Source organism: Ranitomeya imitator, chromosome 1, assembly GCF_032444005.1.
Source record: "Ranitomeya imitator isolate aRanImi1 chromosome 1, aRanImi1.pri, whole genome shotgun sequence".
NCBI classification, from domain to species: Eukaryota; Metazoa; Chordata; class Amphibia; order Anura; family Dendrobatidae; genus Ranitomeya; species Ranitomeya imitator.
This window is the reverse complement of record NC_091282.1, coordinates 699,604,218-699,625,565: the sequence shown is the minus strand read 5'-3', so window position 1 is coordinate 699,625,565 and position 21,348 is coordinate 699,604,218. Positions and strand designations below refer to the sequence as shown.

Here is a 21,348-nt window from a genome sequence, read left to right as displayed (position 1 = left end):
TTACTTACTAGGCTGTGTGCTGTAGTTTCAATACAATCATTGTTGAATCAGCAGGAGTTAACCCCTGCAGGACTAGGTTTCACATGCCAGGAAGTCCAGCTAATCTGTTTAATCACACCCCCACCACTGATTTGCAGCTGGCTGACTATGTACACTGGAAGCTGCCAGTCAGGAGTGTGGGCGGGGTTATACACAGCTCAGCATTCTGAGCACTGCTACATCTACAGTAGAGAAAACAGGGATTCTATCAAAACTGCACCAAGCAGCCCAGTAGGTGACACATTGCTGGAATCAGGGTTTCTACCCCTACATCACGCTGCTCTCAGTGGTTGACTATATAGGTCTGGCATTTATGTATAGGCCTGAAATTCACTTTTAAAATGAAAAAGGATACATTCCTCATTAGATCCTGTCCATTAATAGCTTTTTCCCATTACAGCTAAGTTACCAGCTGAAAGTCGGCATCATGTACTGCAAAGTGGGTCAGAGCACAGAAGAAGAAATGTATAACAATGAGTCAGCCGGGCCAGCCTTCGAAGAATTCCTTCAGCTCTTGGGGGAACGAGTCCGACTTAAAGGATTTGAGAAGTACAGAGCGCAACTCGATACTAAAAGTAAGAAACCAACTCGTGTTCCGTATTTGGTGTGACCCGAATATGGCTGCCTACCAATGTACTGTACCTGTCCTTCGATATTGTGGGACAGACTTGATCTAAAACTAGTGATACGGAAATTCATTGTTATTGCCTTCTCAGAATATAAGATCAATTTACATGATTTAATGAGCGCTCCCAGCTTCGAAAGTTCTCGTGATAACGCAAAAGTCTAGCAGTTATGTTGCTTTTTCACGCTGCCATTCTTCTGTTTCGTTGCGTTGGCTATATTGGCATAGTTGGGTGTGAGATTTGAGATTGGAAAGTAGGTTTGGCCTGTTTCATACCACGTTTTCATGGGGGACTTGTCGTATCTATTTGCACTGTAAAAAAAGAAAAAGCTAGTAAGAAAGATATGTTTGTGCTTGCATGGAAAAACGAATGTCAAGCTGGTATCATGTTTGTGCACATATCCATTCTGCGCTTTTTTTTTTGGTTTCTTCAGGATTCTGAGTTTCTTTAAAAAAAAAAGTTTTTTTTTATACCATTGCAGTCAGTGGAAGACAAATGCTAACTATTATATGTTGTTTCAAATGAATGCAACATATGTTAAAAGATGGGTATACTTGCATTAAATAGATCCCTTCACCAAATTTTCCATGTTAAACTGGACACATGATATAATAGTGCCTGCAGAGCGTAATAAAACATTTTTTATTTTTTTAAATTTTGCCTTTCTGTGGCAGAGAGATTAGCAATCAAAGTATTGGTACCTAATGAGTTAACAGCAACTTGGACTTAAAGAAGTTCTCCACTACTCAGACAACCCCTTCTCAGTCCATATGTTTGCCCCCAGTAAAATAATAACACTTATTATAGTCACCTTCGGTGTCAGCTCTGGCTCTTCCGGGGATCACGTGACATTATGTTATGCAATCCCTGCAGACAAGCCGCGCTGGCTTTACTCTCCGCCTTCGGAGGGTCGTATAAATGTTATTAATTTGTTTTGGGGAAAAATATGGATTAAGAAGGGGTTTTCAGAGTAGTGGACAACCCCGTTAAGTGCAAATGGGTGTTAACTCATTAGGTACCAATACTTTGCTAATATCTCCACATTGAAGAGACAGATAAAAAAAAAAAAAAAAAGTTGTATTCCCACTCTGCAGCCACTATTGTATCTCGCAAAAACGTGGTGTGAATGGGGTCTAAGATTTCTCGAAATTTACAAAACAATTGCTTAAATAAATATTACAAGGAAGCCCATGCTTAAAAGCCAAATGGAAGAAAGGGTAAATACCTCTCCCCCCCTCCAGAAAGCTTTCTCTCCTCTTAACCCTTTCTTATCCCACCTCCATTACACAGATAACTGTGCTCTTCTACTAGCCTCTTATTCCTGTACAATACCAGCTCCACCTGACTCATAAGGAACGGATAATAAAGCCCATCCATCTGGCTACAAACTCTAGACCACGTAAAAAAAAAAAATGTGTGATTCATTGTTCCAGAAAGTATTCTCTGGCATTCTGCTCTGTCAATTCAGCGTGTTGGGAACCTGAAATGATTGCGGGGCTGGTTTCTTTTTTTTGCAGCAAACGTTTTAGGCACGGGTCAGCTCTTATTTGGAACAGTTCAGCATTGGGCGACCATATTTTCATTTGCCTTTTCCTGGCAACAAAACGCAGCAGCTGTAAAATGTAGACACATTGTAACGAAGTGGATATTAATTGTCTGACACAAAAGCAAGTCAGACTATTTTCACCCAACCTTCCATACTGTCCATTTTTCATGAACCTGTAAAAATAGTCTGCATTTTTTAGGCAGTAAAGAAAACAGAACACATTATTTATAATATACTATTGATCCGTTATACACAGGGCTGCAGAGTCGGTAAGCCAAGCTTCAGACTCCTCAATTTCCAAGACGCCCACTCCACCAAAATGGGCTCGGGCTCCGACTCCTGACTCCACAGCCCTGCCAGGGCTGTGGAGTCGGTAAGCCAAACCTCCAACACCGACTCCTCAATTTCCATGACACCGACCACCAAAATGGGCTCCGACTCTGACCCCACAGTCCTGACAGGGCTGTGTGGTCTGTAATCCAAACCTCCAACTCCGACTCTGGCTCCTCAATTGGCATCACACTGACTCCGACTCCACCAAAATGGGCTCTGACTCCACAGCTCTGGTTATACATATCATTATATTGTCTGATTTGAGACAACATTTTGCACCAGACGTCTGCAGCATTGTACAGTATATTCCAACAAAATGGAGTAAAAAATCCATTGATCTGTGCATACAGTTGTGGCCAAAAGTATTGACACCCCTGCAATTCTGTCAGATAATACTCGGTTTGTTCCTGAAAATTATTGCAAACACAAATTCTTTGGTATTATTATCTTTATTTAATTTGTCTTAAATGAAAAAACACAAAAAGAATTGTCCTAAAGCCAAATTGGATGTAATTCCACACCAAACATATAAAAGGGGGTGGACAAAAATATTGGCACTGTTCGAAAAATCATGTGATGCTTCTCTAATTTGTGTAATTAGCAGCACCTGTAACTTTCCTGTGGCACCTAACAGGTGTTGGCAATAACTAAATCTCACTTGCAGCCAGTTGACATGGATTAAAGTTGATTCAACCTCTCTCCTGTGTCCTTGTGTGTACCACATTGAGCATGGAGAAAAGAAAGAAGACCAAAGAACTGTCTGAGGACTTGAGAAGCCAAATTGTGAGGAAGCATGAGCAATCTCAAGGCTACAAGTCCATCTCCAAAGACCTGAATGTTCCTGTGTCTACCGTGCGCAGTGTCAAGAAGTTTAAAGCCCATGGCACTGTGGCTAACCTCCCTAGATGTGGATGGAAAAGAAAAATTGACAAGAGATTTCAACGCAAGATTGTGCGGATGTTGGATAAAGCAACTCGACTAACATCCAAACAAGTTCAATCTGCCCTGCAGTCCGAGGGTACAACAGTGTCAACCCGTACTATCCATCGGCATCTGAATGAAAAGGGACTGTATGATAGAAGAGCCCACTTCTTACCCCGAGACATAAAAAAGCCAGGCTGGAGTTTGCCAAAACTTACCTGAAAAAGCCTAAAACGTTTTGGAAGAATGTTCTCTCGACAGATGAGACAAAAGTAGAGCTTTTTGGGCAAAGGCATCAACATAGAGTTTACAGGAGAAAAAAAGAGGCATTCAAAGAAAAGAACACGGTCCCTATAGTCAAACATGGCGGAGGTTCTCTGATGTTTTGGGGTTGCTTTGCTGCCTCTGGAACTAGACTGCTTGACCGTGTGCATGGCATTATGAAGTCTGAAGACTACCAACAAATTTTGCAGCATAATGTAGGGCCCAGTGTGAGAAAGCTGGGTCTCCCTCAGAAGTCACGGGTCTTCCAGCAGGACAATGACCCAAAACACACTTCAAAAAGCACTAGAAAATGGTTTGAGACAAAGCACTGGAGACTTCTAAGGTGGCCTGCAATGAGTCCAGACCTGAATCCCATAGAACACATGTGGAGAGATCTAAAAATGGCAGTTTGGAGAAGGCACCCTTCAAATATCAGGGACCTGGAGCAGTTTGCCAAAGAAGAATGGTCTAAAATTCCAGCAGAGCATTGTAAGAAACTCATTGATGGTTACCGGAAGCGGTTGGTCGCAGTTATTTTGGCTAAAGGTTGTGCAACCAAGTACAGTGGGGCAAAAAAGTATTTAGTCAGCAATAGTGCAAGTTCCACCACTTAAAAAGATGAGAGGCGTCTGTAATTTACATCATAGGTAGACCTCAACTATGGGAGATAAACTGAGAAAAAAAAATCCAGAAAATCACATTGTCTGTTTTTTTAACATTTTTTTTGCATATAATGGTGGAAAATAAGTATTTGGTCAGAAACAAACAATCAAGATTTCTGGCTCTCACAGACCTGTAACTTCTTCTTTAAGAGTCTCCTCTTTCCTCCACTCATTACCTGTAGTAATGGCACCTGTTTAAACTTATTATCAGTATAAAAAGACACCTGTGCACACCCTCAAACAGTCTGACTCCAAACTCCACTATGGTGAAGACCAAAGAGCTGTCAAAGGACACCAGAAACAAAATTGTAGCCCTGCACCAGGCTGGGAAGACTGAATCTGCAATAGCCAACCAGCTTGGAGTGAAGAAATCAACAGTGGGAGCAATAATTAGAAAATGGAAGACATACAAGACCACTGATAATCTCCCTCGATCTGGGGCTCCACGCAAAATCCCACCCCGTGGGGTCAGAATGATCACAAGAACGGTGAGCAAAAATCCCAGAACCACGCGGGGGGACCTAGTGAATGAACTGCAGAGAGCTGGGACCAATGTAACAAGGCCTACCATAAGTAACACACTACGCCACCATGGACTCAGATCCTGCAGTGCCAGACGTGTCCCACTGCTTAAGCCAGTACATGTCCGGGCCCGCCTGAAGTTTGCTAGAGAGCATTTGGATGATCCAGAGGAGTTTTGGGAGAATGTCCTATGGTCTGATGAAACCAAACTGGAACTGTTTGGTAGAAAAACAACTTGTCGTGTTTGGAGGAAAAAGAATACTGAGTTGCATCCATCAAACACCATACCTACTGTAAAGCATGGTGGTGGAAACATCATGCTTTGGGGCTGTTTCTCTGCAAAGGGGCCAGGACGACTGATCCGGGTACATGAAAGAATGAATGGGGCCATGTATCGTGAGATTTTGAGTGCAAACCTCCTTCCATCAGCAAGTGCATTGAAGATGAAACGTGGCTGGGTATTTCAACATGACAATGATCCAAAGCACACCGCCAGGGCAACGAAGGTGTGGCTTCGTAAGAAGCATTTCAAGGTCCTGGAGTGGCCTAGCCAGTCTCCAGATCTCAACCCTATAGAAAACCTTTGGAGGGAGTTGAAAGTCCATGTTGCCAAGCGAAAAGCGAAAAACATCACTGCTCTAGAGGAGATCTGCATGGAGGAATGGGCCAACATACCAACAACAGTGTGTGGCAACCTTGTGAAGACTTACAGAAAACGTTTGACCTCTGTCATTGCCAACAAAGGATATATTACAAAGTATTGAGATGAAATTTTGTTTCTGACCAAATACTTATTTTCCACCATAATATGCAAAAAAAATGTTAAAAAAACAGACAATGTGATGTTCTGGATTTTTTTTCTCAGTTTGTCTCCCATAGTTGAGGTCTACCTATGATGTAAATTACAGACGCCTCTCATCTTTTTAAGTGGTGGAACTTGCACTATTGCTGACTGACTAAATACTTTTTTGCCCCACTGTATTAGGCTGAGGGTGCCAATACTTTTGTCTGGCCCATTTTTGGAGTTTTGTGTGAAATGATCCATGTTTTGCTTTTTGCTTCATTCTCGTTTCTCCCTCTTTCATACCCATAAGATGTGGTCAATAGCGACTGTGTCATCAACGGCACACGGAGGCAGTGGGCGTCCTTTGTCCTCCGTTTGGCAAAGGTTTCTTAGTTAGATAGAAAAAAGGATAAAGTTGTAAAATAAGGTTGGGCAAGTTTAAAAAAATAAAAATAAGTTAACGCTAAACTTAATATGAATCACAAATGGTACGGTCGCATAATGCAAAAACGAGACCTTAATTGACAATTTAAAAAAAAAACCATGGTTGTGGCTACTGAAATGAACAGTAAATCTTCGGGTTGATCATGTACTGTACACTCCAGACTAATGCCGGACAATTTTGAATGGTTGGCTGACAGTCTAGTATGTGTAGGGGCCACCAACTTTCTCAATAGATGGTCAGAGAAGATAAGGATCCAGCGTGTCCGATTTCATACTACCAATCCCTCTGTTTGATGGGAAGATATCGGCTACCAGAGGAGTTTAGTTTGGCAGTGGCCGTCTCATAAAAAACAGAGAGTGAGCTCTGCTGTATATATAGGGTTGGGCGAGTTCGCTGCCAACCAAATTGGCTAAGCCATAATTTTGCTGACCGCCATCTAAAATTAATGGGAGGGGAGGCTATGAATTAAAAATGAATAGCCACCAATATTAGATTGGTGGGAGTCCAACCGGTCAATTTGATGAAAGGTGTTTGTGGTGGTCCGGTGAGCTGTGCATCCCCCAACTCTGCACTTTTTCGTGGTTGCTTGTGTTATGTTTGATCAAACACTGTAGCTTTGTCCAATAAAAAAATAGGATTTAAGGGAATTTGTCAGTGGGATCCACCATGCTAAGTTGCCTATACAGGCATATAAATCATAAGGAACTGAATAACATGATACTATCTGCAATCTGATGTCTTATTCCAGAGAAATCCAAGTTTTTCATAATATTTAAATGAGCTGTTAAGATCTATGGGCCGGACATAGATCTCCCTTCCAGAGCTCATTATAAAAAAAATTTACTAAAAGAGGAAAAGAAAATTAACAATACCACTGGGAGAGAAAAAAACAGCCATACTTGCAATACCATGTCCAGACATAAATGCACAAACAGGGTGCAGCGGATCCTCCAAGATAAAAGCAGGGGCAGCACAGGTACAAAATCCTAAAAACAAGCCACTTACTATCCCACCAAACATCCGTGGGGCGGATAGTATTTCAAGCGCACACATGTCTGCATTGGGTGTCGTTCACACCATTGCGTGAGATGCACCTCTATCCATAAAGCAGCCTATTACCGATGCCCCTCCTATTATATTAGGTGGGCTACCAATACCCTATATGCACCCACAGGCCAGACACCCCACCACTGGAAAGACCCGGCCTGGACCGTGCAAAACAATTGGGCAGAAAAAGATGTAAATAATGAATTAGGTATTTGTCATTATTTTGGCCAAAATATCCAAGCTCGCAACCCACTTCACGGGTCCTCATTTACTTGTGAGTCCTACACTAAACCCTTCTCTAAATTCAAAGCATTCACTGAAAGAGGAAAAGAATGTTTTGTGTATTGTAATGTTTGGTGGGTTCGTAAGTGGCTTGTTTTCAGTATTTTGCACCTTTGCTGCCCCTGCTTTTATCTTGGGGGACACGCTGCATCCTATTTGTGCAGGACATGGTATTGCAAGTATGGCTGTTTTTTCTCTCCAGAGCTCATTATTAGTGAAAGGAGGCGTTACATGTGTGAGACATGTAGATCAGGAAAGCAAACTGTCAGTCATTACACGGTAACGCCTGTTTTCATTTATAATGAGTTCTGGAGGCAGATTATTGTGGAGATCTATGTCCGACCCATAGATCTTAACAGCTCATTTACATATTAAGAAAAATTTGGATTTCTCTGTAATAAGACATCTGAAAGCAGATATCAAGGTATCGTGTTATTCAACTTTCTATGACCTGTATGACTATATACACAGTGCCTCAAAGGGGTCACCATTAAAAAGTGATTCGCCTGGGTTGCCCCATTCCGATCTGATATTTTTGATCAATCTTTTATAAAGTCCTGTATGATCCTTTTAAAAGCTAAACTTTCCTGCACTCTTAAAGCCATGTTCACATGTTTTTCTCTCCCATTTTTGGAAAATCACAGTAAAATTGGCACGTTATTTCCAGTCATGTGTTCCAGTTACGCTGTGACAGCCGCTGGCTTCCAGATGATTGCTCTGTGGGCTCCAGACCTGTAACCTCTGATAGCTCTGGTTGTTTCCTCACTTTTCATATATGCAGATTAACCGTTCTGCTCATATAAACTTCTGCTCGTCCTTCAATACTTTTATATGTTGCATGAAGGTATAAAAAGGCATAAAAGGTTTTAAAAGGTATAAAGGTATCTTCTAGAAAATACTGCCTGTCAGCATAGACATGCAACGCCAAAGAGGTAGACAATGTGACTGAGCAGTTTATCTTTTCATTCAGTTCCTCAAGGACAGTTCTTTAGGTCCATACATCTAGATGACTCATGGCACGATGGTTGGTACATAGCCCAGGTTCTTCTTTAAGGTTACTTTCACACTAGCGTCGTTTGGGATACGTCGCAATGCGTCGTTTTGGGGGAAAAAACGCATCCTGCAAAGTTGTCTGCAGGATGCGTTTTTTCCCCATAGACTAACATTAGCGGCGCATTGCCACACGTGCGACGGTTGCGTCGTGTTGTGGCGGACCGTCCGAACAAAAAAAAACGTTGCTCCTCCTCCCCGCAACTCACAATGGGGCAGCGGATGCGCTGGAAAAATACATCCACTGCACCCCGTTGTGCGGTGCTTCCACAGTGCCCGAGTACGACGCTAGTGTGAAAGTAGCCTAACAAAGAGTTATAATAGAAGCAAGCAGTCAGTAAATGTGGAGCATATCAGTCTGGATAGAGTATGTGGTGTGCATCCTTACCCCGAGGATTTCTTTAGGAGCCCCAGGTGCACAACCTAGTGCTTGCTACATCATTCTTTATATCCCACTAAGGTAGTGGCCAGTGTAAGCAGTATTGATTGGCAGTCTGGTATTCTATAGTACTTTTCATTCTTCACATATGCAAATTGTCTCACCAGACAGGAAGAAGACAGACACTCTAGGGACACTTATTGGAAGAAGCAATCCTAAAAGTACATATCGACCCTCTAACGAGCCTTGCTACATGACATGGAGAAAAGCCAAACCAGAATCTGTTTGCAGATGCCTGTTTCAGGGTGTTACCTCTCCTCAGTGCAAAGCGTGAAATCAGGTTTGGCTAGGTGAGACACCCCTGACTGTGATCTAAGTCCCAATAAGCGGTCAATATTGACTTTTAGGATCGCTACTAGAGTTGAGCGAATATGTTCGGAATCAGTCGCCGAATCTGAATTTGCTATATTGGTACCCTATTTGTGCCGAATTTACGTTTGATGATCGATTCCGAACATATTCATTCTTTTCTACTCCTATTGACTCCAGTGACGTTCAGCGAGTGTTGCAAAAACAATATTCGCCACCGATGACAATCGATGTCTGTCTCTGAAGAGACAATTTGCATATTTAATTTATCAGTAGAGCATTGCACGGCCTGTTGCACTAATTAGTAAGGAAAGTAGAGTGTGATACGTGTTCACCAAAAAACTATTCCCAGTAGTACCAGAAAAAGTGTCTTCCCAGTAGTGAAAGCTTCCACCATTGCCCTTTTCTTCCTCTGCTATATACTGGTAAGTGGCCATATGCGGTAATAGGCTCATATAGCGGAGTATGGATGCCAACTCACTGCCCGTCCAATAGAATTTTTACTTTATTTTTTTCTTCATTAAGGCTATGTTCATATATATATTTTATTTTTTAAATTGCGTTTTTGATAATATCTGGTATTTGGCATTGACTTAACTTCATTGATACATTCGTGTGCAGATTGCATGTGTTTTTAATCTTGGATTTTCTGCACCTAATGCAAGTCTATGGGGAAAATCCGCACATAAAACTCGCCAGAGAAATTGACATGTTACACACTGCACAGTGGTCATGAGATTTCTATAAATCCCATCCATTTGCTGGAACAGTAAGACGCTGCAGCAAAAATTACGCCCCATCAAAAACTCATGGTGTGAACTGAACCTGGCTGAAAATTCTTTTCCTCTTCCTGATGGCTCCACATACCATTCTAGGGTGAGGAATTCCTAAAATCTTCTTGGGCAATTGACAGTATTCGATTTAAATCTTTTTATGATCTTGTGCTTGTTTGTTTTTCAGCTGATTCAACCGGTACCCACTCCCTTTATACAACTTATAAGGATTATGAAATAATGTTTCATGTCTCTACCATGTTGCCATACACGCCGAACAACAAGCAGCAGGTGAGCGCATTGTATGTCACATAATACTATTAATATTATACTGGATTATTATTTCAGGACGGCGGATTAGGACCTGTCGGCTCTCAAGACATTTCTGCTTTAGTGTTCGTCAGAAAATACAAATTGTAGAAAATCTCTTCTCATCGTATTATAAATTTCCAATTGGGTGTTACCGTTCCCCTTCTCGGATACCGTCTTCTACACCTGATATTAAGCCCATCAATTCCCTTGACTGATTTTAGGGAAGAGATGATTAATAATAAGCTATCCAATATTGTCTCTTTGTTAGGGGTCAAAATCCCTGGGACCACCAGCAGCACCAAGAGCAGGGATCTGCAACTCAACAGAGCGGGGTTCTACAGAGTCCTGTCTTGAATGAAGTGGAGGGTCACATGCTCGACCCCCACTTTATTAATAAGGATGTGAGAAATAGCAGAGCGTCGTAATGGGCCTTCTCCAGCAGAAACATTACTGGAATCAGGGTCTCTGTCCTTACATTAGGCTGCACTCTGATTACATGACAAAACCTGGTGAAAGATTCCCTTTAATGATTGGACAGTGCAAACTGTATGGCAAAGAACAACATAAAAAGACCTTAAAGGGGCTGTCCATGACTTTTATATTGACATATCTTTGCAATAAGTCCTCAATATAAGATCTGTGTCAGTTCGACACCCCGCAGCGCCACTAATCAGCTGTTATCACTGTTGGAAGAAGCCGGGTGAAATCATTGTACAAGTGTTAAACACCACGGCTTTGCACACTATTTAGTCACGGCTTCCGGGTACTGCGCATCACCTCTTATTGAAGAGAATAGGAGCTGATCTGCAGCACCCAGTAGCGGTGACTAAATTGGCTCTGTACGCTGTTTATTAACAAGAGGTGATAACAGCTGATCGGAGGGGTATTGGACCCCCACTGTTATATTGATGATCTATCTTAAAGGCTTCCTTAGGCTACAAGTCTGCAGTCACTCTTATGTGACTGGACTCTTGCGAATCCTCATGCGCACAATGTGCACTGTCAGGATCCCCCAAGGCTGGGGGTGGCGGCATGCGGCTGCAAGTATGTGATTTGCGTACATGTGATCACTTGTCGACCTAACGTAAGTGTATTGAGCAACATGTCTAGTCGGAATGTGGCTGGAAGAATGCAGATCACATACTTGCAGCCACATGACCACCCACTCTCGGCGCCAGCACCAAAGAATCCTCATTGTGTGCATGTAAGGATTCATAAGTCTGCAGTCACTTAGAGAGACTGCAGACTTATACCCTTGGGTCTGGACAACCCCTGTAAGACTACAAATTAATGGACAACCCCTCTAAACCAGCTGTGATCTGCATGGTATATCTGCGCTTATGAGCCCAAAATCTGTCCATGTAAAGCTGATGGAGAAAGGAGATTGTGAGCCCCACTATAGACGGTGCCTGTGTGATGTGGAATGCATAAACAGGTACTTTTAAGTATAAGGCCACGTTCACACTATCAGTATTTGGTCAATATTTTACATCAGTATCTGTAAGCCAAAACCAAGAGTGGAATAAGTAGAGGAAAAGTATAATAGAAACATATACACCACTTCTGTATTTATCACCAACTCCTGGGTTTGGCTTACAAATACTGATGTGAAATACTGACCAAATAATGATAGTGTGAACGTGGTCTTATATAGACATTTTTTTTTTCTCTCTCAAAACTATAAATCCTAATCTTTAAGTAATTGAAGCGTGCAGTAGAAGATGGCAATGGCGTGTATGATCCAGCGATTTCTCATTTGCAAGACGTGAACATCCCAAATAGGAAAGAGACAATAAAGTAATGCTATATTATAGGTAATTATGCAGATCCCACAGCAGTTAAAACCGTCAGCTCCATAGAGAAATAATTACAAGCGCGCTACAGTAAAGTGGTTGGCAGCGCGCGTTACCATAGGAACGGAAGTCTGGAACCCCGCTGCTTGCTTTATGTTCACAAATAGAATCCACTGCTGGCGGAGGAGGATGGGGGGCACACAGTGTTAAATTGGAAATGCATTATTCATTTAATAGAACATGTTTTCCGAGGTTATGTTTATGGACACGCACTGTTGTACCTCCAGGCATCGGAAAGGTCAGGGGCCGCAGTCTGGGATGATTGAGAGCATTCATTGTTCCTTACCATCTGGGTTCGGGGACCATTGTTTTTGCGATTGGTGTGCACATAAACAGTCGACAAAGCTAAATTCCTAATTTTTTTTTTTGTTTTTTTGCGCTCCTCCTTATTTTTTTTTTCTCCTCCTTTTTTTTTAATTAAATCGCAAGAATAAAAGGTACTTGCATTCTATTCCTTAATGTTTTATTCCAAATTATGGTATTATTACACTATGATTAATGTGATTTTATTTAAAAAAAAGTACATTTTTACCAGATATTTCATTTCACACCCAGACCTTCCATATTTACAGTATTTTTTTTTTTTTTTTTCGGAGGTGGATGCCGAGATCTAGTTTGGGGTTCACTTAAATTATAGATATTGCGATCAATGACAAACAGGGGGAATCTATGCATTATAGTTAACCCTGAATCTATGCAATATATATATGTTAACCCTGGATGGGGAAAAAAGTGTCGGTTTGCATCTGTCGCAAACCACATGCATGTATTATTCAGCATCTCTTTAGCGCCCAATCTATTCCGCTCCCCCGAAATGTGTAAAGCTGTGATTTTCTTTCTAATTGCAGCTGCTGAGGAAGCGGCACATCGGAAACGATATTGTGACAATAGTGTTCCAGGAGCCGGGAGCCCAGCCTTTCAGTCCCAAGAACATCCGCTCTCATTTTCAGCACGTCTTTGTGGTTGTAAGAGCGCACAATCCATGCACGGACTCGGTCTGTTACAGGTATGATTATCGTCTAGGCACTAATCAATGAGGGGGGCATCATGGCCTGTCCCCTCGAGCGAGCACAGTTGTTTAACCGCTTGCGCTCTCAAACACAGAAAATATGACAGATGTGTAATCTATATTGATTGCCAATTGCACAACGTGACTGTAAGATGTTCTGATTGCGCAATGGCCGTTTTTTTCTAGATCTAAAAGGATCTATATGAGAAATATTTCTTCTATTTGGCTGATCAATAAACGATCAGATGCCAAATAATTATCTTTTAGTTTCCTGCAAGCGTCGCGGTTGATTTATTCAATATTTAGTTACGCGCGGGAATGGAAAATATATATATTTAAGCCATATTGTTGAGATGAATTATTTGTGTGTGCTTGTTTATGTGATGTAGAAACCTGTTAATTAATCCCACTAGTCTGGTCGTTAAGGCCTTTTCTTGCAGCGTGCCCTCCTCATCCATTATCTCAGTTGTGGGCATTATGTCGGCACGTTTTTGTTTTGTCAACTATTAGCATGAAAAATACATAGATCGTATAATTCTGGAACTCGATCATTTTACAAGGTTGTCTTCTAAAAAATCTTTATTTTTCTTTGAATATGTTTTTGTTGGAGAAAATTGCTACGTCTTTCGCTAGGATTTTAATTGCGCTTCTTCATAGAATTACTGGTATATTGGTTTGTGGCTTTGTATACATAAAATACATATGCATGTGGTATGTTGTCATTTTTGGCAGTTTTCCATAGACGTATCTATAGTATTTAAAAATGCCACTAAGAGGCCTTAAAAAATGTTGGTTACATGTAAAAGAAGCGCTATCGCTTTGAATACATTTTTATAATGTATTTTAGGATATCGGAGAAAAAGACTGCATGAAAGATGCCTCGGGGTCTGTGCACACCACTCCAGTTCCGGACAGGTTCTGCCTGGAACCTGCTGGAAAAAGCACTAAATAAAAAAAGCACCAAAAATAATGAATGTGTACACAGCACTTTCAGAACCACTTGCTGTGCACATGTTCCCTGTTTTGTCACTTCTTTTTAACCATTTCAGGCTTTGAAAGACTTGAAGCGGCTAAAAGAAGTGACCTGTTCATTCTTCTACTGGATTCTGCTTGGAAACTGCCACTATGTTATTTATGGAATTAAGAAAAAAAGCTGCTGTAAAAGTCAACTTAATGCAGATGTTGCCTGCGCTTGCTCTGGTATTGCAGACGCTGCCTGCCCCATGATATTGCAAATTCTGACTGTGCTTACCCAGGTAATGGGACGCTGCCCTGCCCACACCCTGGTGATGTGGACGCTGCCTGCCCGCACCCTGGTAATGCAGAGGCAGCCCTGCCCGCACCCTGGTAATGGTAAGGCTGCCCCGCCCGCACCCTGGTAATGCGGAGGCTGCCCTGCCCGCACCCTGGTAATGGGGGGCTGCCCTGCCCGCACCCCAATAATGCGGAGGCTGCCCTACCCGCACCCTGGTAATGCGGAGGCTGCCCTACCCGCACCCTGGTAATGCGGAGGCTGCCCTGCCCGCACCCTGGTAATGCGGAGGCTGCCCTGCCCGCACCCCGGTAATGCGGAGGCTGCCCTGCCCGCACCCCAATAATGCGGAGGCTGACCTGCCCGCACCCCGGTAATGCGGAGGCTGCCCTGCCCGCACCCCAATAATGCGGAGGCTGACCTGCCCGCACCCTGGTAATGCGGAGGCTGCCCTGCCCGCACCCCGGTAATGCGGAGGCTGCCCTGGTAATGCAGTGGTTGCCTGCACACAACCTGGTAATGCAGGCTTATATGGAGACTTCTGTGAAATGTACATTCGCTGTAATGTCTACTTATCCACCACAATGCATGTTGCCAGACAGTGGATCCCTAGGAAACAGCCTTTTTTCATTTTCTTGCTAAGGAACAGACGGTAGAGAAGTGGCAAAGCAAGATGGATCCTTTGACCTTATCAATGTCATGAAGGGTCCGCTCATATAGATGTCTTTATTTTTTATTTTTCTTTATCAAATAAAACTTGGGTCCCATCAGGTTCCCATCCTTTGCTTTAAATAGAATACTCTATTGGTTCTGATGTTTAGGAGTACTTTTTACATGGTTCCGGAGCAAGCGGCCATAAACCCTCTGAGTTAAGACTGTTGCCTTTGCCTTGTTTGTGACCAGGGATTGAGCTTTGCTTCCAGTTTTGCTAATGGGACTGTACATTTTCATGGTAGTCTATAAGTTGTGGTTAAGAGCAGCCCTTGTGTAATTATGTATATATTTTTATATTTCAGCGTTGCGGTTACACGGTCAAGAGATGTTCCTGCTTTCGGTCCACCAATCCCAAAAAGTTTTACCTTCCCTAAATCTACAGTGTTCAGGGACTTCCTGTTAACCAAAGTTATTAATGCGGAGAATGCTGCTCACAAATCTGAGAAGTTTCGCGCTATGGCTACTAGAACCCACCAAGAGTACCTGAAAGACCTAGCAGAAAAAAATGTCACCAACACCTCCATCGATTCATCTGGAAAGTTTCCATTCATCTCTCTGGCTTCAAAGAAGAAAGAAAAGGCAAAGCCTTATCCATGGGCTGAACTTTACAGCACGGGGGCAATTGTCTGGAGCGTCCAAGTTGAAGACTTCAGCAATGCTTTGGAGATAGAATGTCTCTTGTGCATTTCAAACGAAATATTGGCTCTTCTTGACCAGGAAACAAAAAACGTGATATTTAACTGCTCAAGTCGAGATGTTATAGGATGGACATCCAACAACGCAACGGTTAAAATTTTCTATGAGCGAGGAGAATGTGTGTTCATCCGAAGCTACATAAACAATAGCGATGAGATAAAGGAAATTGTCAAGAGGCTGGAAGTAAGAGCAATCTCCAAAGTCGCACGTCTCTTAATGTCCGATCATGACCATCGTTTTAATTTTTGTTCTGTAAATCAATAGTACACATGAAAATAAGCTAATTTGTAATATGTCTTATCTGAGAAATCTGCTTCTTTCTCCTCCTGGATTGATCCTTTCTCTCTCAATTCATGGGTAGAATCTGTCTTCAGTGACCACAGACTTTCCCATTGCTTAGAAAGGAGATGACAGTTGGTGCTTTTACATTTCTATGGAGAGAGGCGCTAGAAGCCTACTACAGACATTCTGCTGCAAGTTCTCCTGACCGTTAGGCCGGGATCACACACAGCGAGATACGGCCGAGTCTCGCAGTGAAAACCAAGCTCTGGCGCCGGAATTCCAGAGCGGAGCGTGCGGCCGCATAGCAATACATGGACCTGCACGCTCCGCTCTGGAGTGCCGGTGCCAGAGCCTGGTTTTAACCTGCGAGACTCGGCCGTATCTTGCTGTAGTGTGACTCCGGCCTTACAGATCTCCATAGAACTGTATGAACAATATCTGTCATCTCTTTTCTCAGTAATGTGAAAATTTATATTGACAAATTTTACCAATGAATTGAATATGCAAATTGCCTCTTCAGAAAGAAAGCGGACTTGAACTCTAGCGCCACCTATTGCAAGTAGAAATCCTGAAAGTCAATATTGACCCTTTTACGAGCCTTGTCACGTGAATTAGGATAAAAGCCAAACTAGAATCTCAGTTTGCAGACAAGTGTTTCGGGGTGTTTGCTCCTCCTCAGTGCAAAACATGATATCTGATTTGGCTGTATCAGAGGCCTCTGACTGGGGATCAAGGGGTAACATTTCTCCCTTAGAATTGAGAATTTTGAAAAAGAAAGATCATTCAAGGAGGAGTAAGAAGCAAATTTCTCTAAATGGATAAATCAGAAAGTTTCTTATTTTCACATTGGCTATTCATTTAGGAAATAAACATTAAATTGGTGGCTACTCCTAGTCCATAAAGTCTGTTAACAGAGCTGTTTTATGGGGTATTCTGACTTGTCCTATAGATGATGAGTAGATAGTTGGGTCAGCACTAGTACAAGTTCATATGACAAGGTCAGTCTCTTGCCCATCGGTCCTTTTGCCTTCATTTATGTACTGTGCCTTTTTAGCGCCTGTATTCTTGTTCTATCTTTTTGCAGATTGTCACAAAAGGATGCGAGTCAGTGGAAATGACATTAAGGAGGAATGGATTGGGGCAGCTCGGCTTTCATGTCAATTACGAAGGGATAGTTGCTGAAGTGGAGCCTTATGGCTATGCTTGGCAGGCGGGCTTAAGACAAGGGAGTCGTCTGGTTGAAATCTGTAAAGTTGCTGTAGCCACATTGAGCCACGAGCAGATGATCGACCTACTGAGAACATCCGTAACAGTGAAAGTGGTCATCATTCCCCCACACGACGATGGCATTCCACGAAGGTATTATTCAGGACTTCTTAGTTTTCCTACTTCCTGAGATTGTTCTGCCGACAGGTATCTAATATACTAGTCCAGCGGAACCCCTTCACCACCTTGAGGTTTTCAGTTTTTGCATTTTAATTTTTTGCTCCCCTTCTTCCCAGAGCCCAGTATGGCCATGTGATGGCTTGTTTGTTGTGGGAAGAGTTGTACTTTTGAATGACACCATTGATTTTACCATATAGTGTACTGGAAAATTGGGAAAAAATTTCAAATGTGGTGAAATTGCAAAAAAGTGCAATTCCACAATTGTGAGTTGTTTTTTTTTTTTTGTTTTTCTACCACATTCAGTAAATGCTAAAACTGACCTGCCATTATGATTCTCCGTGTCATTACGAGTTCGTAGATACCAAACGGGGGAGACTCCACTTTTCCCAGACCCATATCGAGAATAACAGCAGTGGGTTTAGGTTTTTATATATAAAACATAACTTTTATTCCTATTTATTTAAAAAAAAAACAACCCCAAAATATCTGAAAGTGCAAATCAAACTGTGCAATGTAAAGTGCTATGTGCAAGATATGGAAAAAAAGTGCCAGTTAAAACTTATAGTACCACTGGAACTATAGTAGTATAAGCTTGTAGATGACACCATATGGTTATGTGAAAAAGCCCCCTAAACCTTGCTCCAGTGGTACTATAAGTTTTAACTGCCACTTTTTTCATATCTTGCACATAGCACTTTACATTGCAGTTTGATTTGCACTTTCAGATATTTTGGGGTTGTTTTTTTTTTAATAAATAGGAATAAAAGTTGTTTCATATATAAAAAAACCTAAACCCGCTGCTGTTCTCAAATTTTTGGATTTGGTTGAATCAAAACCCTTGCTAAAAACCAGACCCATATCGCCTCCATTTGTGGGGATCTGGGGCATATTTTTTTGCTCTGAGCTGATGTTTTTCTTGGTACCATTTTGGTGTAGATACAATGTTTTACTGTTGCATTTTATCACAATATTTCAGCGACCAAAAAAAAGTAATTCTGGCGTGTTGATTTTTGGTCTCGCTATACCTTTTACCTTGATAAATCGGGCGATTCAGAATTCAATGATACCAAAAATGTGTAATTTTTATTGTTTTATTTTGAGGGGGGGGGGGGATTTGAACTTTATTTTTTTTAAAACTTTTTTTTATATTTTTATTTTTAAACTTTTTTTCTACCGTTTTTACTTGATTCTAGTGTCTCCTTGGGAGATTTGAAGCTGCGATCTTCTGAGCTACACGAGCAGGGCTTCAGCTGTGCTTTGTGTAGCAGAAGTGCTCATCTGCTATGAACGCCGGCCACTAGGGGGCGGCAATAGCAAATCAGCAATGACCACAACAGGGGTCTTCTGCAGACCCCAGATTGTCATGCCAGCCCATCGGCACCTGTGATCATGTTGCAGGGGCACAGATAGGCGGAGCTAGTGACGCGCTTCCTCATGATAAATGCCGCTGTCGGACATTAACAACGGTATTTATCATAAATCTACCAAAAAGTGTGAATGGACACCAAAAAATATTCTATAAAAACTTATGTTAGTATTATAACGGAGATAAAAATTGTCTATCGTAGACAGAGTAGAAAACATATATAGAGGGGACACAGTCCTGTATGAAAACACCACATAGAAACGTGTATGAGGTGGGTGTATAAAACCTTGATGTTCAGTCTGCAATTCTATCACAAATGCTTTACCCAGTAAACTAAGTGATACCTGTCTGGAATCAGGTTCTCTGCCCCTACAAAATGCTGCTGTCAGATCAGATAGCAAAAACCTGCCGACAGATTCCTTTTTAAAGGGGTTTTCAGTAAATCATTATCCTCAGGCACAGTTTAGGGTTAAAAAAACTGGTTTGCTTGCTCTCCCTTGGTCCAGAGCTGTGTCTCTGCCGGTTATATTAGTGGAGCATCTTAGCTCAGTGATTGGCTGCAGCACTGTCGACATGACGTCAGTGCTGCAGACAAACAGCGGACACTTGGCGCTGGGTGCAGGGAAGGTAGGTAGGTATTTTTTACTGCACTGCATCTGGGGTCAAAACTTTACTGAAACCAGAAAACCCTTTAATATGGCCATAGGAATAATCTTATGCCTAGGTTATTTCACAACCGCCGAGGACATTACTTCTGGATTTACAGAGAACTCCGAAATGACTCTCTGAGGCCGAAGAAAACACCAGCGCGGAGCTTTAATGGAAGAAGTAATATTCCTCTGAGTGAAGAGTCAGGAGCGTGATACATTTTGACCATCTCTTCTTGTTACCCTTCAGCATCATAGGGGAGGGGGTAGTTCTCCGCTATCTGGGTGTTTTAAATTTTTTTGTAGAAGATGTAATAAAATCTGAACTGAAGTGTCATTAGTATTCCGTGTCCTTAGGGCTATCTGCAGTAATTACAGGTAGATCTAGGGGGGATTTAGCATCTCGTAATTTACTGTACAAACTCCACAACTCGGTTGTGTAAAATGTGCTCCTTCCTCTCCATTTATCATAGTGCGGACTCTGTGCTAGCAAGTAAGATCACCTTGTCGAATGCCTTTAACCCCTGAACGACCGCCGATACGCCTTTTAACGGCGACCGTTAAGGATACTTATTACTTTTTAACATCACTGAGAAATAAGTGTATAGCACTCTCCAGCATTGGAAAATCTCCGATATATTGGCTACCAGGGGTAGCGGAGACCCCGGCGAACATGATTCAGGTCGGTTTTTACCGTCCCCTGTCACATGATCGCTTTTTTCACTGCATAACAGCTATCACAAAAAAAGTCAGATTTTTCCCTTCATTTCTCTCTCCTCTGGCATGATATAGCATATCAGAGGAGAGAGAAATTGAGTACCCCGGTACATCTGCCATCCTCCTCCTGCTCCGTTCCCCAGCCCATCATGTCACCTTCCCTGAAGAAAATGGCGAGAGCGTGCCGGGATCTGCAGGCCAGTACCCGTCAACAATAGGTGATTTTTTCCTATTGGTTCATTTTGATCACTGTGATAGGGTTGAGGTTAGGGCTGGGTTTGGATTGGGGCTGGGTTTGGGTTGGGTTTGGGGCTGGGTTTGGGTTATGGTTGAGGTTAGGGCTGTGTTTGGGTTAGGTTTAGGGTTGGGTTATGGGTGGGTTTAGGGCTGGGTTTGGGTTATGGTTGGGGTTAAGTCTGGGTTGGGGTTAGGGCTGGGTTGGGGTTAGGGTTGGGTTAGGGTTGGGTTTAGGGCTGGGTTTGGGTTACGATTGAGGTTACTGCTTGGGTGAGGGTTGGGGTTAGGGCTGGGTGTGGATTGGGGTTGGGTTTAGGGCTGGGTTGGGTTTAGGGCTTGGTTTGGGTTGGGGTTAGGGCTGGGTTGGTTAGGGTTGGGGTTAGGGCTGGGTTTATGGTTTTATGTGCCGAACATCATTGTGATATGAGCCTCCATATTGTTTATCTGTGACGACTTGCTCATTTGCCATAAGAGCGGTTGGAATTAGAAGTGCTGCCCTCTGAGTGATAGTCTGTGTTGTGTTTTGATTATCTCCAATCCATGTATTTTTTAATGGTCCAGTTATTTAGCATTTTTCCTAAAGGCCCCTTCACATTAAGCGACGCTGCAGCGATACCGACAACGATCCGGATCGCTGCAGCGTCGCTGTTTGGTCGCTGGAGAGCTGTCACACAGACCGCTCTCCAGCGACCAACGATGCCGGTAACCAGGGTAAACATCGGGTAACTAAGCGCAGGGCCGCGCTTAGTAACCCGATGTTTACCCTGGTTACCATCCTAAAAGTAAAAAAAACAAACAGTACATACTTACCTACCGCTGTCTGTCCCCGGCGCTC

The 21,348-nt window shown here is 42.5% G+C and overlaps 1 protein-coding gene across 15 annotated transcripts in view; it reads left to right on the top strand.

Moving 5' to 3' along the window:
• Positions 1 to 21,348, top strand: part of SIPA1L1 (signal induced proliferation associated 1 like 1) — a 353,323-nt gene that overhangs the window by 250,878 nt on the left and 81,097 nt on the right. For all 15 annotated transcript variants that reach the window (XM_069731445.1, XM_069731481.1, XM_069731472.1 and 12 more), the window contains 5 exons: positions 440 to 614; positions 10,230 to 10,333; positions 13,056 to 13,213; positions 15,485 to 16,061; positions 17,245 to 17,519. In XM_069731445.1, coding sequence (XP_069587546.1) covers positions 440 to 614; positions 10,230 to 10,333; positions 13,056 to 13,213; positions 15,485 to 16,061; positions 17,245 to 17,519 — 1,289 coding nt within the window. The remainder of the gene's footprint in view (positions 1 to 439; positions 615 to 10,229; positions 10,334 to 13,055; positions 13,214 to 15,484; positions 16,062 to 17,244; positions 17,520 to 21,348) is intronic.